This window comes from Pristiophorus japonicus, chromosome 5, assembly GCF_044704955.1.
Source record: "Pristiophorus japonicus isolate sPriJap1 chromosome 5, sPriJap1.hap1, whole genome shotgun sequence".
In the NCBI taxonomy this organism is placed as follows: domain Eukaryota; kingdom Metazoa; phylum Chordata; class Chondrichthyes; family Pristiophoridae; genus Pristiophorus; species Pristiophorus japonicus.
The window spans coordinates 268,320,003-268,336,255 of record NC_091981.1 but is presented as its reverse complement, the minus strand read 5'-3'; the positions used below and the strand labels follow the sequence as shown (position 1 = coordinate 268,336,255).

At 44.5% G+C, this 16,253-nt stretch overlaps 1 protein-coding gene across 8 annotated transcripts in view; it reads left to right on the top strand.

Moving 5' to 3' along the window:
- The window catches only part of rnf32 (ring finger protein 32), a 128,744-nt gene that overhangs the window by 35,429 nt on the left and 77,062 nt on the right, over positions 1–16,253 (top strand). For all 8 annotated transcript variants that reach the window (XR_011593272.1, XM_070880101.1, XM_070880098.1 and 5 more), the window contains 2 exons: positions 4,680–4,826; positions 9,423–9,687. Coding sequence is in view for 7 of the 8 variants with exons in the window: in XM_070880101.1 (XP_070736202.1) it covers positions 4,746–4,826; positions 9,423–9,687 (346 nt within the window). In the remaining variant the exon portion in view is untranslated. The remainder of the gene's footprint in view (positions 1–4,679; positions 4,827–9,422; positions 9,688–16,253) is intronic.

Here is a 16,253-nt window from a genome sequence, read left to right as displayed (position 1 = left end):
TCGGCGTGTCATTTCGAGGGACTGCCTATGATGATGAATCTGTCTTAGTGATGTTGGTTGAGGGATAAATATTGGCCAGGATTCTGCGGAAAACTCCCCTGCTCTTCAAAATAGTAGCATGGGATCTTTTACGTCCACCTGAGAGAGCAAAAGGAGCCTCAATTTAACGTCTTATCCGAAAGGCAGCACCTCTGAAAGTGTGACAGTCTTTCATTATTGCACTGAAGTGTCATAGAAACATAGAAAATAGGTGCAGGAGTAGGCCATTCGGCCCTTCGAGCCTGCACCACCATTCTATAAGATCATGGCTGATCATTCCCTCAGTACCCCTTTCTCTCCATACCCCTTGAACCCTTTAGCCGTACGGGCCATATCTAACTCCCTCTTGAATATATTCAATAAACTGGCATCAACAACTCTCTGCAGTAGGGAATTCCACAGGTTAACAACATTCTGAGTGAAGAAGTTTCTCCTCATCTCAGTTCTAAATGGCTTACCCCTTATCCTTAGACTGTGACCCCTGGTTCTGGACTTCCCCAATATTGGGAACATTCTTCCCACATCTAACCCTGTCCAGTCCCCGTCAGAATTTTATATGTTTCTAATGAGATTCCCTCTCATCCTTCTAAACTCCAGTGAATAAAGGCCCAGTCGATCCAGTCTCTCCTCATATGTCAGTCCAGTCATCCCAGGAATCAGTCTGGTGAACCTTCACCCAGATTATGTGCTGAAGTCCCGAGAGTGGGACTTCAACCCACGACCTTCTGACAGGCGAGAGCACTACCATCAAACAAACACCAGACATTTTATTGTAAGATTAGCAGAGACAAAAAAGGCATATAGGGTGTTGTGATCTAAGATAAGAGAGACAAAAAATCGAGTAAAGAAAAATGTAACACAAATAATTCACAGAGTCCTAAATGCAATGAGATTGAGCAGAAGTTTCACTTAGCCAGTTTTCTATTTATAGTCCAATCTGTAGTTACACAAACAGTCTGATCTCTGACCATTTCAATCTCTACAACTATAATACTACGGTTTCCTCTCCCATCGCTACTCTTTTCCTTTGGCAATGAACATGGCTATCAACATATAATCCAACAACAACAGCTATTTGTATTTATACAACGCCTTCAATGAAGAAAAATGTCACAAGGTACTTCACAGAAGTTTAAGGGGAAAAAAATGGATGTCAAGCTTGGTCAAGTGGTGGGTTTTAAGAAGGGTCTTAAAGGGGGAGCAGGAGGTAATTAGGCGGAGGAGTTTAAAGAGGGAATTCCAGAGCATAGGGCCTATTTGGCTGAAGGTGAAGGGAGGGGGAGATGCATTTTAGGCCAGGATCATAGGAACCCAACATTCATGACATGCAAGTAACAGGCTTGAAACACAAGGGGCTAGATTTTCCATTTTCTTTTGCATGCTTAACGTCCATTTTAATGCTGAAATGATGTATAACGCCTAGGTATCGCCCATTTAGCCCCAAAATGGAAACTGATGCCCATTTTTCAGACACTTATCGCCGAACGTTACTTTTCCCATGTGCGTAACGCCTGGAAAAAATAATACTGTCCGCCCACTTTTTTGGGGCGGAATCATCAGAATGGGCGAAATCAATGCCCATAATATCGGCCAGCATTAGTTTCCGCATGTAATTGACATTGAGATTCAATAATACCGACCGCCCACTTTTTTTTGTCGTAAAGATCACATTTGCCGAAACTAACGCCCAGGAGATCGCCCACTTTCGCCACCTCACATGCATCTCGCCCACAATATCACTCGCCCAAAACACCGCTCAGAAAAAGTGGAACTGTTCTGAACGAATCACAGCATTATGGATGCCATGTTCTAAATCACATGTAGCATCATTTAAAAGGCTGCTCTGCTTCAACCTCAGGGGAGTTCGGATGTATTCTGGAGGTCTTTGCAGTTCATGTGAACATCTGAACCAACATCTTTATCATGCTGTGAACGATTGGAATTTAATAGGTGTTCGTCAGGACATTCATTCTTTGTAACCAATCGGTGGAAAACATAGCTATTGGAATGGGACCTGTCCTGTCTCAATCTCTCTTAATGACCAATTACATGCTGCAGACTCGAGATGGCAGAAGGTACGCTCCAAAGCATTATGTGCCCAATGTAAGACGTGCCAGACTGATGAAGAGGACTAGACGTTACACCCACCGCAATTCAGGGAGAAGCAGTCTTACCACCTGCTTTCGGAGACTGCGCTTCCACAAAGAGGTTGTCACTGAGGTATGCCAGCTCATGAGAGGAGATCTGCAGCCTGCCAGCACCATCAGTACTGCACTGTCTGTCGAGGTCAAAGTCTCCAAGGCACTGTCGTTCTACGCATCGGATTTTTTTAGGCCTCAACTGGCGACATATGCGGTCTGTCTCAGCATGCCACACATTGCTGCATTAAACAGGTCACTGAAGCCCTGTACTCACGCAGGATGGACTTTATCAGCTTCCCTATGACCAGGGAGGCTCAGACTGAGAGAGCTTTAGGATTCTACCGAATTGGTAACTTCCGCAAGGTGCAGGGAGTAATAGACTGTACGCACATCGCGATACGGGCACCTTTTCAGGATGCTGAGGTTTTCAGGAACCGCAAGGGATTCCACTCCCTGAATGTCCAACTCATTGTCAACCACCAGAAAATTATAATGGCAGTGAATGCTAAATTTCCGGGCAGCATCCATGACGCTCACATCCTGCATGAGTGCACAGTATTTGACTTGTTTAACAATGAGCCACAATGTCAATGGTGGATGCTTGGTGACAAAGGATATGGCCTCGCCACCTGGCTGATGACCCCCCCCTGTGTGACACCCACACCGAAGCCAAGAGGCGATAACGAGAGCCACAGAGCCACTTGCAATATCGTGGAGAAAACCATTGGAGTGCTGAAGGAGCGCTTTAGATGCCTGGACCACTCGGGAGGCGAGCACCAATACCACCCTGAGCAGGTAGCTCAATTCGTGGTGGTGTGCTCCATGCTGCACAATTTGGCTATCAGGAGGGGACAAGAATTGCCAGAAGTGTCTGACAGTCCACCTCACCAGAGAGAGGAAGAGGAGGACGAGGAAGTGGACGCTGACATCGGGCCAGACAATCAGGCTGACGCTGAAGCCATGCCCCCGCCCCCCTGTAGACCGCATGAAAGGGCCCGTGGTGGCATGATAGCTGCAAGACTCTTATATCAGGAGCTCATAAATGAGCGCTTTGCCTGAAAGAACGTAGATGGTATTTACACGGCTGATACACTGCTGGGTGAGCAGATCATACAACAATGGTGGGCATCACCTTGGTGACCGTTAAAGTTTAAGTTGATTGAAGTTAAGTGTAATTCTACCCTTTGATAAGGAATCACCAGCATATAACGGTGCAGCTATCTGAGTCAATGCGCAACAAGGTTTTGTTAAATAAAAAACATTTAAACTGAACATTAGTCTGAAGTTATCAGTAATTCTGTAAAAACCAACTCTTCCCCCACCCCCGCTTTTCCTCCCCACCTCTACCCCTTCCCCTTCCCCTCCTGACTCCAAGGAGCTCCTCAGGCGAAGCTTCATTGAGTGGGGAGGGGGGATGATGGCTGAACCGCTGCTTGGACGGATATGGGAGAGGACGGTCCCGAGGTGGGAACGTGCTCCGAGCCCGAAGCAAAATGTTTCTCCTGGCTCTCGTGTCATTGGCAATGGGGGTGCGGCACCTTGGGGTGCAGTGCCGTGCTCCAGGACCACTGGGAGCCCTCAGCCATCAGTGTTCCTGGCTACCAGCTCCAGGGCCTCCTCCATCCCTTCCATGTTATATATTATTTGTTGGACAAAAACTCAGTGCCAACTATGTTCTTGGTGCTTAGTAGGCTTTTTGCTGCTGGTGAATTTCCCTCGTACCTCACACAACAGCCAAACAAGCACACACCACAGCCACACACACTTTCAGTCCCTCTCAGCTCCCTCTCTCTCTGTCTCCTCTTCTGCGCATGTCATGATGACCCTTGAGCTTCTGAATCGTGGGAATTGAGCATTGCCATGCCGTTGCTAAGGACGGCGACACTTTATGGCAGAAGGTCACAGAGATTTAACGCTAACGCCCATTTCATACCGCTCGCGGTAATGCCCAATTTCAAAAATGGAGACGAGGGGCTTTGAGAATGGCCGAGAAGCCGGCGATCTGAAAACTCATTTTTACCGCCCACACCGGAAATAAAGCCCATTTTTGGACGATCTGCACAAAAGTGTAAAATCTAGCCCAAGATCTGACTCGAGGCCAGTGGTTTATTGTTGTGTAATACGAACCACATTGTCTCCTTGCCAAATGTCTTCCACTTCCATTGAGTGCTATGGGACTACATCTAATTGACTAAGTTAGAAACTGTGGTCGCGAAATTGGTGAAGGATCCCGCCCGCCCAAGTGCTGCCTAAAGGATCGCCGATGGAGATTGGGAAGGACAGATTGGGGAGGGGACTTTGGACACGTTGGATTTTTATTGAGTGGTGTATTTTGTTTTAGAAATTTTAAAATCATTTCTTTTGTTTTAATTTTTAAAACATTTTTTATAATTGTATACTGTTGTATGGAACAACAGCATATGTTAACTAATAACTGGAGAGAATTTAGTACATTTATGAAGTAAGTAATATATATCTGCTATTTTTGTTTTATTTTAGATAAACTATTGGTTAAATGCAAATTCCTCAGAAATTGATGGTTGAAGTCACAGTTTTCTTTTCATTATGGATATAAATGATACATTATCCAAATCAGTGAAAGCATCATTGGTGCCAGGTACAAGTACCAAAATATGGAAAAACAAGGTACGTATTTATAACCCTTGTTTTGAGTGTTTAGCTTTAGAATGGAGACTCCATCATTCCCTGTAGAATGGAGATTCCATTATCTATATTCCTATTCTCCACGAAAAATTTTGCAGGACAAAGCCTGAATGAGATAATTATCTCATCACACAGCTTGTTTTGTTAATTGTGTTTAACTTACATTGAATAAAATTACAAAATTGGGTGAATTATGTGCTGAAAGCGCTATGGCAGTAAGGCCTATTTGTCATTCACATTGGCCCGAAATGAAGCTGTGAAGTGTTGTTAGTATTCTGAGGCTGCACAAAAACAGCAAGGGTCCCAATAGCATTTAATTAAGTTCAGGGTCCTCCTCATAATGCAGCTCCTCCGGACACTCAGCACCCCTTTTGCAATCGGCACTTCAATGGCAGCTTCAAATTGTGATTTGAACTCTTCCTCCTCAATGGCTCTTTCTAATAGGGCCACCCTTCTTTGCTGTGCCTTCCTTTGCTAGATCTCCAAAGGCCAGTTCTTCAAATGGTTATTGTGAGCAAGCCATTTTACAGTCAGCAACCTTGTAATAGCTGCTGGACCCTGTTAAAGTGGCACCCAATCCTATGGTGGCCCGAACACATCATGTGCTAAGCACCAGAAGCATTGCAAAATATTGAACTATGCTGGCCTTGCATTAATGGGTGAGGTCAGCTGTATGGGACCACAGTATTTTTGTTATTTGTTTTGTACATGTCTCCATTCTAGTACCTGGAAATTGTTGTATAACATATCTAAGATCAAAATTCGGGGGCCTTAAATTATCCACCAGCATCCATGGGATTAATAAACAATCTCCCAATGAAGGATTGCCTCAGAATGAGTGATCATAGCATGATTGAATTTCAAATCCAGATAGAGGGTGAGAAAGTTGGATCTCTAACCAGCGCACTAAGCTTAAATAAAGGAGACTATGAAGATATGAGGGCAGAGTTGGATAAAGTGGACTGGGAAAATAGATTAAAGTGTAGGCCGGTTGATAAACAGTGGTGTACATTTAAGGAGATATTTCACAACTCTCAAGAAAAATATATTCCAGTGAAGAGGAAAGGGTGTAAGAGACAAGATAGCCGTCTGTGGCTCACTAAAGAAATAAAGGACGGTATCCAATTACAAACAAGGGCATACAAAGTGGCCAAAACTACTGGGAGGACAGAGACTGGGAAGCTTTTAAAAGCCAGCAAAGAACGACTAAAAAAATGATGAAGAAAGGGAATATAGACTAAGAAAGTAGACGAGCACAAAATATAAAACCAGATAGCAAGAGTTTCTATAGATACATAAAAAGGAAAAGAGTGGCTAAAGTAAATGTTGGTCCCTTATAGGACAAGACCGGGGAATTAGTAATGGGGAACATGGAGATGGCAGAAACTCTGAACAAATATTTTGTATCAGTCTTTACGGTAGAGGATATTAACAATATTCCAACAGTGGATAGCCAAAGGGCTATGGGGGGGAGGAACTTAACACAATGACAATCACTAAGGAGGTGGTACTCAGTAAGATAATGGGACTAAAGGCAGATTAATCCCCTGGTCCTGATGGCTTGCATCCTAGGGTCTTAAGAGAAGTAGCGGCAGGGATAGTGAATGCATTGGTTATTATTTACTAAAATTCCCTGGATTCTGGGGCGGTCCCAGCAGATAGGAAAACTGCAAACGTAATGCCCCTATTTAAAAAAGGAGGCAGTCAAAAAGCAGGAAACTATAGACCAGTTAGCCTAACATCTGTGGTTGGGAAAATGTTGGAGTCCATTATTAAAGAAGCAGTAAGCAGGACATTTGGAAAAGCAAAATTCGGTCAGGCAGAGTCAGCATGGATTTATGAAGGGGAAGTCATGTTTGACAAATTTGCTGGAGTTCTTCGAGGATGTAATGAACAGGGTGGATAAACGGGAACCAGTGGATGTGGTGTATTTGGACTTCCAGAAGGCATTTGACAAGGTGCCATATAAAAGGTTACTGCACAAAATAAAAGCTCACGGGGTTGGGGGTAATATATTAGCACAGATAGAGGATTGGCTTATTAACAGATAATAGAGAGTCGGGATAAATGGTTCCTTCTCTGGTTGGCAATCAGTAACCAGTGGGGTGCCGCAGGGATCAGTGCTAGAACCCCAACTATTTACAATCTATATGAACGACTTGGAAGAAGGGACTGAGTGTAACGTAGCCAAGTTTGCTGACGATACAAAGATGGGAGGAAAAGCAATGTGTGAGGATACAAAAAAATCTGCAAAAGGACATAGACAGGCTAGGTGAGTGGGCAAAAATTTGGCAGATGGAGTATAATGTTGGAAAGTGTGAGGTCATGCACTTTGGCAGAAAAAATCAAAGAGCAAGTTATTATTTAAATGGAGAAAGATTGCAAACTGCCGCAGTACAGCAGGACCTGGGGGCACTTGTGCATGAAACACAAAAGGATAGTATGCAGGTACAGCAAGTGATCAGGAAGGCCAATGGTATCTTGGCCTTAATTGCAAAGGGGATGGAGAATAAAAGCAGGGAAGTCTTGCTACAGCTATATAAGGTATTTATGAGGCCACACCTGGAATACTGCAGTTTTGGTTTCCATATTTACGAAAGGATATATTTGCTTTGGAGGCAGTTCAGAGAAGGTTCACTAGGTTGATTCTAGGGATGAGGGGATTGACTTATGAGAAAAGGTTAAGTAGGTTGGGCCTCTACTCATTGGAATTCAGAAGAATGAGAGGTGATCTTATCGAAACGTATAAGATTATGAGGGGGCTTGACAAGGTGGATGCAGAGAGGATGTTTCCACTGATGGGGGAGTCTAGAACTAGAGGGCATGATCTTAGAATAAGGGGCCGCCCATTTAAAACAGAGATGAGGAGAAATTTCTTCTCTGAGGGTTGTAAACCTGTGGAACTCACTGCCTCAGAGAGCTGTGGAAGCTGGGACATTGAATAAATTTGAGACAGAAATAGACAGTTTCTTAAACGATAAGGGGATAAGGGGTTATGGGGAGCGGGCAAGGAAGTGGACCTGAGTCCATGAGCAGATCAGCCATGATCTTATTGAATGGCAGAGCAGGCTCGAGGGGCCGTTTGGCCTCCTCCTGTTCCTATTTCTTATGTTCTTACGTTCTTGTTCTTCAGGAGAGGAGTATCTTCTCTCAGTTATAGTGACAACAGAGACTCCATTGTAAATAATTTACCTATTTATAATAATTATTTAAGAACGGTTGTAATTTTTCCTGTCAATGATGACTTTTCATGGAAGGGTATGACAATCATTGCATATACTGAATAAACATTTCCAGAGTGTTCTCCTTTTATTTTAGAATATTGCAATTACCTTTTTACTCTTGTAAAGAACAGAATGCAATCGAGATTTTGAATCATCATGGTTTGAGCATACATTTGAGAGCCACGTTTTTAACGTAGAATTATTGTCTTACGATAGAGAATTCTTGTTTTTGAAAGTATATCATATTTAAATGTAGGTTTTTAATTTATGCTTAATGCAGTCCATTCCCCAAAGATGCTCATCAGCAGTGAAATAATGGTCTCCATCCCTACCAATTCTTTTGTTGATGTACCAGTCTAGCACCTCCAAGTTCAGTAAAGAGTAGAATTGAGCCAAAGTAAATTTAATACTGCAACCACTGTTTTGTTGCATTAAGACCTGTGCTAGTGGCGCTGGCTTCTGACACTTGGATCTTGTTCAAGTGGCTAGAAGCTGAAAGTAAAACTTACGGGATTTGCGAAGACTACTGGTCGAGATTATCCCTCCGGTATTTGCTGCCATTGGCTTCAGTGGATCCAAGCAAGCTTAGTTGCAGGTTGTAGCCAAGACCCACGGGCCAGAAACTATTATGGGCCATGTGTAATATAAAAGCAGCTTTTGTGCCTCTTGTTTATGATGCCTAAGTTATTTTGAACTAAATTGTCAATGTAAGTATATTTCTAATAAATTTGCAGTTTTTGTTTACAAATTTAATTAACAGCTGTAAGCTTATGCAATAGCTGAGCTTCAAAATTGTAGTATTCTTTGAATAAATTACTTTTCAATTTGTTTGGCCCCAGTTTTGATTTTTTTCCCCCCCTCTAATCTTCAGAGTACTCAGTAAAATAGGGGAAAGTATTTATATTCAGAAATATATTTGTTTTCAAATAACATAATCTGTTTGTGCGTTATTTATGGGTTTGCCGATTGTGCTAGCTCTGGCTGAATGTAAGGCAGGCAAACTGTACATAGGACTCCTAAATCGGAAGCTGATTGAGGAAGCAAAGTGTTTATGTGATGTAATTTAACACATAAACACTTTCGCTTCTCAATCAGCTCTCCTATCCATCAATGTAGTTAGGCTTTCTGGAGTTTAGCAGGGACAGACACAATCTTTATTTTAATGAGTTCTCTTTAAAATAAACCATAAAATTTGGAAGGAGGGGAGGAAGGAGAGAGAGTCATGCAACGTTAAATGTATACCCCAAAATAAGTGGATAACAATTTGTTGGACATGAGTTACACACTTAAGAGGGCTTCTCAAATAAAAAATAATTAGTTGTTCTTGCATTCTCGTTTCCATTGTACCCTCTAGCATATTTCCACAAAACCAGACACCACAGTGCTCGTTGCTGTAGCTTTGCAAGATCACATTATTAGGAATCTGCAGCTCCAAAACCTTTCATTGTCTGATACTTTTAAAACCAAACCACGGGCGAAAATGAATTGTTACAGGCCCATAGACAGAAACACTGCGAAACCTGTAGTGGATACAGGAATCAAAAGAAAAGAAAAAAAGAAAAGAAAAGATGAAGAAAAAGAGTATGTTCTGGATCCAAAACCCACGGGCCTTACTTTAGGTAAATATATTTAACTTTTCATATGTCACTTTAAAAAAATATTGCAGTTGCAATTCAGTTTTAAAATTATGGTGTGTGGCCTGTAAAAAAACATTTGTGAATGAGGTGGAAATGCAAGGGTATTTATTACAAATATGTGTAACAAATAAAGTAATTTAAAATGATCAGCTCACAGATTGGAACTTTTTTTTAAAACCATTTAACCTGCTTAACGTAGCAGGAAGCAGGAACATAATTTATTGATTTAAAAGGGAGAAAATATTGGCAGCCATTTTAAGAGTTGGAACTGACACCTCCTGCCATTTTGAAGCAAATTCAGTGGCTCTACCAGCATGGATTCAAGAATCAACTGTCATGTCGTGATGTTATTTGCTAGTCACTTTTATGGTTTGTCATGTAGTGAGGAAATAAAATGCAGAACAAAATCAACCTTTTCTTGTACTGCTGAAAAACAGCTTTGCAAATAACAAAGTGAAAATAAGAACATAAAAATTCAATGACCCAGCCTCCCCAGCTCTCTGGGACAGAGAATTCCATAGATTTACAACCCTCTGAGAGAAGAAATTTCTCCTCATCTCAGTTTTAAATGGACGGCCCCTTTTTCTAAGATTACGTCCCCTAGTTTTAGTTTCCCCTATGAGTGGAAATATCCTCTCTGCATCCACCTTATCGAGGCCCCTCATTATCTTTTAAGTTTCACTAAGATCACCTCTCATTCTTCTGAACTCTAATGTGTATAGGTTTCTACCTACTCAACCTATCCTCATTCAACCCCCTCATCTCCGGAATCAACCTTGTGAACCTTCTCTGAACAGCCTCCAATGCAAGTATATCCAGGAGCAGCGTGGAGGCCTCGACCTGCGAGGGAACATCAGCGGCAGGTTGGGGCCATAAAAGGAGCAGCGAGCGGCGGCCCGGGAGCAGCGTGGAGGCAGGCCACTTCAAGGTACAGCGCGAGCTGGTGCAGGAGGGCAACGGCTGTGAAGAGTGACATCATCAAGATCCAGGTCGGTGATTGGAGCGTGGGCAGATGCAGCAGGAGCGGCGATGTTGGGGCAAAGGAATGGCGAGAGACTGTAGAGGGACATGATCGGGGCCCAGGGGAGGCGCGAGTTCGGGCCCAGGGGCAGCACAGGCCAGCCCACACTGCGATACGTGTGTGCACTAGATCCGTGCAGCAGAGCTGGTCTCCAGTCGTCTTGGGTGTTAAGTATCGAATAACTCCACGAGGCTAAGTACTGTGAGATAGTTCAGGCATGACCTTACTCCAGTTTATTTATTTATTTAAGTGAGGATTCAACATAGCTGCCAACATTATATACACGGCTTTCACCATTAGAACTCCGACAGTCGCGCTCTCCGGTGGTAGGTAAAACCCAGTTAACATACATAACATCATTCCCCCCAAAGTCCTTGGTACAGGTTGTATTACAAGTTGAGACGGTCTGGGGCCTTACGCTCACTGGTTGATCTTCTCAGTTTGAACCCAAGCTTCGGTGAGTTAGTAGGACCATTGCTGCATTGCGGAGCAATCGGTCTGACAGGACTGTCAGGGATGGTAGGTTCGTCTTCGTGAATGACACAAGGGTCAACTGATGGTTGGATGTGTGTTGGTTGGTCGATGATGATGTCATCTTCAATTTGTTCTGGGTTGTCTGTGAATCGCACTATGGTTTGGTCGATGTGCCTCTTGTACGTTTGGCCATTTGACAGTTTGACTACAAACACCCTGTTCCCCTCGGCCAAAACCATGCCAGCAACCCACTTTGGACCATGACCATAATTCAGAACAAACACAGGGTTATGAACAGCAATGTCACGTGATACGGCCGCGCGATCGTGGTACCATTGCTGCTGTTGCCTTCTGATTTCGACATGATCATTGAGATTCGGGTGTACAAGGGAGAGCCTCGTTTTGAGGTCTCTCTTCAGCTCGGCAGGAGGGCCCCCGGTGAGCGAGTCGGGTCTTGTCCGGTAACTGAGCAGAATGTGGGATAAGCGAGTCTGTAGAGAGTCGTGAGTCACGCATTTTAGGCTCTGCTTAATGGTTTGGACAGCCCGCTCTGCTTGACCGTTAAACACAGGTTTGAAAGGGGCAAACCTGACATGCTTGATGCCATTATGGGTCATAAACTCGTGGAACTCCAAACTGGTGAAACACGGTCCGTTGTCGCTGACAAGGACGTCAGGCAGGCCATGGGTGGCGAACATGGCCTGGAGGCTTTCAGTAGTGGCTGTGGACATGCTGGATGGCATGATTACACATTCAATCCTTTTGGAGTAAGCATCCACTATCACTAAAAATATTTTGCTGAGAAAGGGGACAGCAAAGTCTGTGTGAATCCTTGACCACGGTTTGGACGGCCATGACCACAGACTCAGCGGAGCCTCCACAGGTGCGTTACTCAGTTGCATGCAAGTGTTGCACTGATGCACGCATGACTCCAAGTCGAAGTCAATGCCAGGCCACCAAACGTGAGACCTGGCAATGGCCTTCATCATGACAATGCCTCGGTAGGTATTGTGTAAATCTCGCACAAAAATTTCCCTGCCTTTTTTTGGCATAACAACATGATTACCCTATAACAGACAATCAGACTGAATAGACAATTCATCTTTGCGGCGGCTATAAGGTTTAATTTCATCCTGCAGTTCCCTGGGAATGGGAGACCAATTTCCATTCAGGACACACCTTTTTGCGCTTGACAGTACAGGATCCTGGCTGATCCAGGTCCTAATTTGGCGAGCCGTGATGGGTGATCCCTCGCTCTCGAAGACATCCATGACCAGCAGCAAATCTGTGGGCTGCGGCATTTCTACACCGGTTGTGGGCAGTGGTAACCAGCTAAGCGCATCAGCACAGTTTTCAGTGGCAGATGACATAAGCGGATAATGTCAGTGCCCATCTTTGGATGCGGGACGAGGCATTGGTGTTTATACCAGAAAACAATTAAATGAGCGTCTTGTGGTCTGTTTCAAGCTCAAACCGAAGCCCAAACAGGTATTGGTGCATTTTCCTAACCCCATATACGCATGCTAAAGCCTCTTTCTCTACTATACTATAGGCTCTTTCAGCCTTAGATTTCTGGACACGTATGCAACTGGTTGGTGTTTGCCTGATACATTGGCTTGCTGGAGCACACAACCGATCCCATATGATGAGGCGTCGCAGGCCAGCACTAACCGCTTACATGGATCATAGTGTACCAGTAATTTATTGGAACATAGCAGGCTCCTGGCCTTCTCAAAGGCTATGTTGTGAGATTTACCCCAAACCCAGTCGTTGCCCTTTCTCAGCAACATGTGCAAGGATTCTAGCAACGTGCTCAAACTAGGTAGAAAGTTACTGAAATAGTTGAGAAGACCCAGAAACAAATGCAGCTCCGTCACACTCTGGGGTCTAGCTGCATTCTTGATGGCCTCTGTCTTCGAGTCCGTAGGCCTGATGCCGTCTGCTGCAATCTTTCTCCCCAGAACTTCGACTTCTGGTGCCATGAAAATGCACTTAGAGCGTTTTAGCCTGAGTCCCACTCTGTCCAGATGACGTAGAACCTCTTCCAGGTTGTGCAGGTGTTCGGTGGCATCGCGACCAATGATCAGGATGTCATCTTAGAACACGACGGTTCTCGGGACAGACTTCAGCAAACTCTCCATGTTTCTCTGAAAGAAGCTGCCGCCGAGCGAATTCCGAAAGGGCATCTGTGGTATATAAACAGTCCTTTGTGCGTGTTGATGCACATCAGTTTTTTTGAATTTCGACCAGCTCCTGTGTCATGTAAGTGGAGGTCAGGTCCAATTTGGTGAATGACTTCCCCCTGCTAGCGTTTCAAACAGGTCGTCAGCCTTGGGTAATGGGTTCTGATCCTGTATCAAGACTCGGTTGATCTTTATCTTGTAGTGACCGCAGATCCTGACCGTGCCATCACTTTTCAACACCGGGACAATTGGACTGGCCCATTCGCTGAACTCGACTGGTGATGTGATTTCTTCCTATTGAAGTCTGTCCAGTTCGATCTCGACCTTCTCCCTCATCAAGTACGGAACCATCCGAGCCTTGTAATGGATGGGTCTGCACCTTGGCTCCCGTGGTTTGAACAGCGAGGGAAACTTGCTCAGCACTTGAGCACACGAAGCGTCATCCACTGATGATAAGGCTTTAATATCATTCCAGTTCCATTTAATTTTCACAAGCCAACTCCTGCCGAACAGCGTTGGGCCATTGCCTGGAACGATCCACAACGATAAATTATGCACAGCTCCATCGTACGATACATTTACTGCCGCGCTGCCAGTGACTGGTATGAGCTCTTTGGTGTAGGTACGCAGCTTTGTATTGATTGGGCTCAGTTTGGGTCTTTTTGCCTTAGTGTCCCACAACTTTTCGAAAGCCCTCTGGCTCATTATTGACTGACTCGCATCCGTGTCCAATTCCATGGATACTGGAACCCCATTTAATTTTAACTTCCAGCATTATCAGAGAACTTTTGGTAAAAGAATGTACTCCATACACTTCTTCGTCCTGAACCTTGGGTTGAATTGCCTGTGCCACTTGATCCACGCTGGATCGATCATCCTCAGCCACATGGTGTGTCGCAGCACGCTTGCTCAGTTGCGGACACATTCGCTGAAGGTGCCCAATTGTTGTACAGCCTTTGCACACGTATTGCTTGAATTGGCATTGATAATCCCCGCAAGGTCAACAAGGCGAGATGTGATTCACTCCCGATGGTGGACCTTGAGCAGTTACAGGTCATACGAACGCGGACGAGTAGGCCCTACCATGTGCAGCTCTGCCTGCCGATGATATTATTTTATGCACAGTACTTGCTGGTGAGTTTCAATGCTGAGAAGATACCTGTTTCGAGTTTTTGTCCGTGGATATGCATGTCTGGGTCATCGTGATGGCCCTGCTCAGGTCTGGAGATTCAGCAGCCAGCAGCTTTCGAAGGATGACCTCATGGCCAATGCCAAGCACGCAAAAGTTCCACAGCATTTCCTCCAACGCAGCTCCGAGGTTGCACGGCCCAGCGAGACGTCTCAGGTCGGCGACAAATTCCACCACGTCCTGGCCGTCGGAGCGATTGTGCATGTAGAAACCATACCTCGCCATGATGATGCTTTCCTTCAGTTTAAAGTAGTTCCGAATCAGCATACACAATTTATCGTAAGTCTTATCCATTGGTCGAGTCGGTGAGAGTAGATTCTTGATAAGGCTATAAATATCTGACCCACAAACGGTGAGGAGAACCGCCCTGCGCTTAATTGCGTTATCGGTTCCTTCCAATCCGTTGGCTACAAAGTACTGGTCGAGGCGATCAGTGAAATCCTCCCAGTCTTCCTCTTCCACAAATCTCTCCAAAATTACAACACACATGACTGCGTGAAAGTTCGTATTTTTAACTCGTCGCCAATTGTTAAGTATCAAATAACTCCACGAGGCTAAGTATGATGAGCTTGTTCAGGCATGACCTTACTCCAGTTTATTTACTCTCAAAGTGAGGATTCAACATGGCTGCCAACATTATATACACAGCTTGCACGTGTCTGCCAGTGACCATAAGGACTCCGACAATCACGCCCTCTGGTGGCAGGTAAAACCCAGTTAACATACATAACATCGGGTAATCCTTGCCACTGGTCAAGACCTAACTCTGTCAAGCCCGTGTGGTGACTGGTGTGCAACGGCCACCCCATGTTAAAAAAATTCTCGCACAGACATCTTCCACCCTTCAGGATGTAATTCGGATCCTTCATTGAAACACCCGTGAACTCGTCCTTTTTTTGGCGTGGAAGCAAGTCATCCTCGTTTCGAGGGACCACCTATGTTGATGATGATCCTTAAATATGGAGACCAAAGCTGTATGCAGTACTCCAGGTGTGGCCTCACCAATACCCTGTATAGTTGTAGCAGGACTTCTCGGCTTTTATACTCTATCCCTTGCAATAAAGGCCAACATTCCATTTGCCTTCCTGATTACTTGCTGTACCTGCATACTAACATTTTTTGTTTCATGCACAAGGGCCCCCAGTTCTCTTTGTATTGCAGCACTTTGCAATTTTTCTCCATTTAAACTATAATTTGCTTTTCTATTATTTATGCCAAAGTGGATAACCTCACATTTTCCCACATTATACTCCATCCGCCAAATTTTTGCCCACTCACTTAGCCTGTCTATATCCCTTTGCAAATATCTTGTGTCCTCCTCACAATTTGCTTTCCCAATCATCTTTGTATCATCAGCAAACTTGGCTACATTACACTCACTCCCTTCATCCAAGCAATTAATATAGATTGTAATTAGTTGAGGCCCCAGCACCGATCCCTGCGGCAACCCACTAGTCACTGTTCGCCAACCGGAAAATGACCCATTTATTCCGACTCCCTGTTTTCTGTTAGTTATATACTCATATGTAATATATGTAAGAATACCTCTCCCATCCGAGCCCACCCCCCCCCTGAATGATTTATGGTGCAGGGCGGCACAGAATGATGCACACTAGGCAGGTTCTGATTTAGCCAGTTTCAGGCCAAGTTGGGGGTGATTCCAGCGATCCATGTATTGATG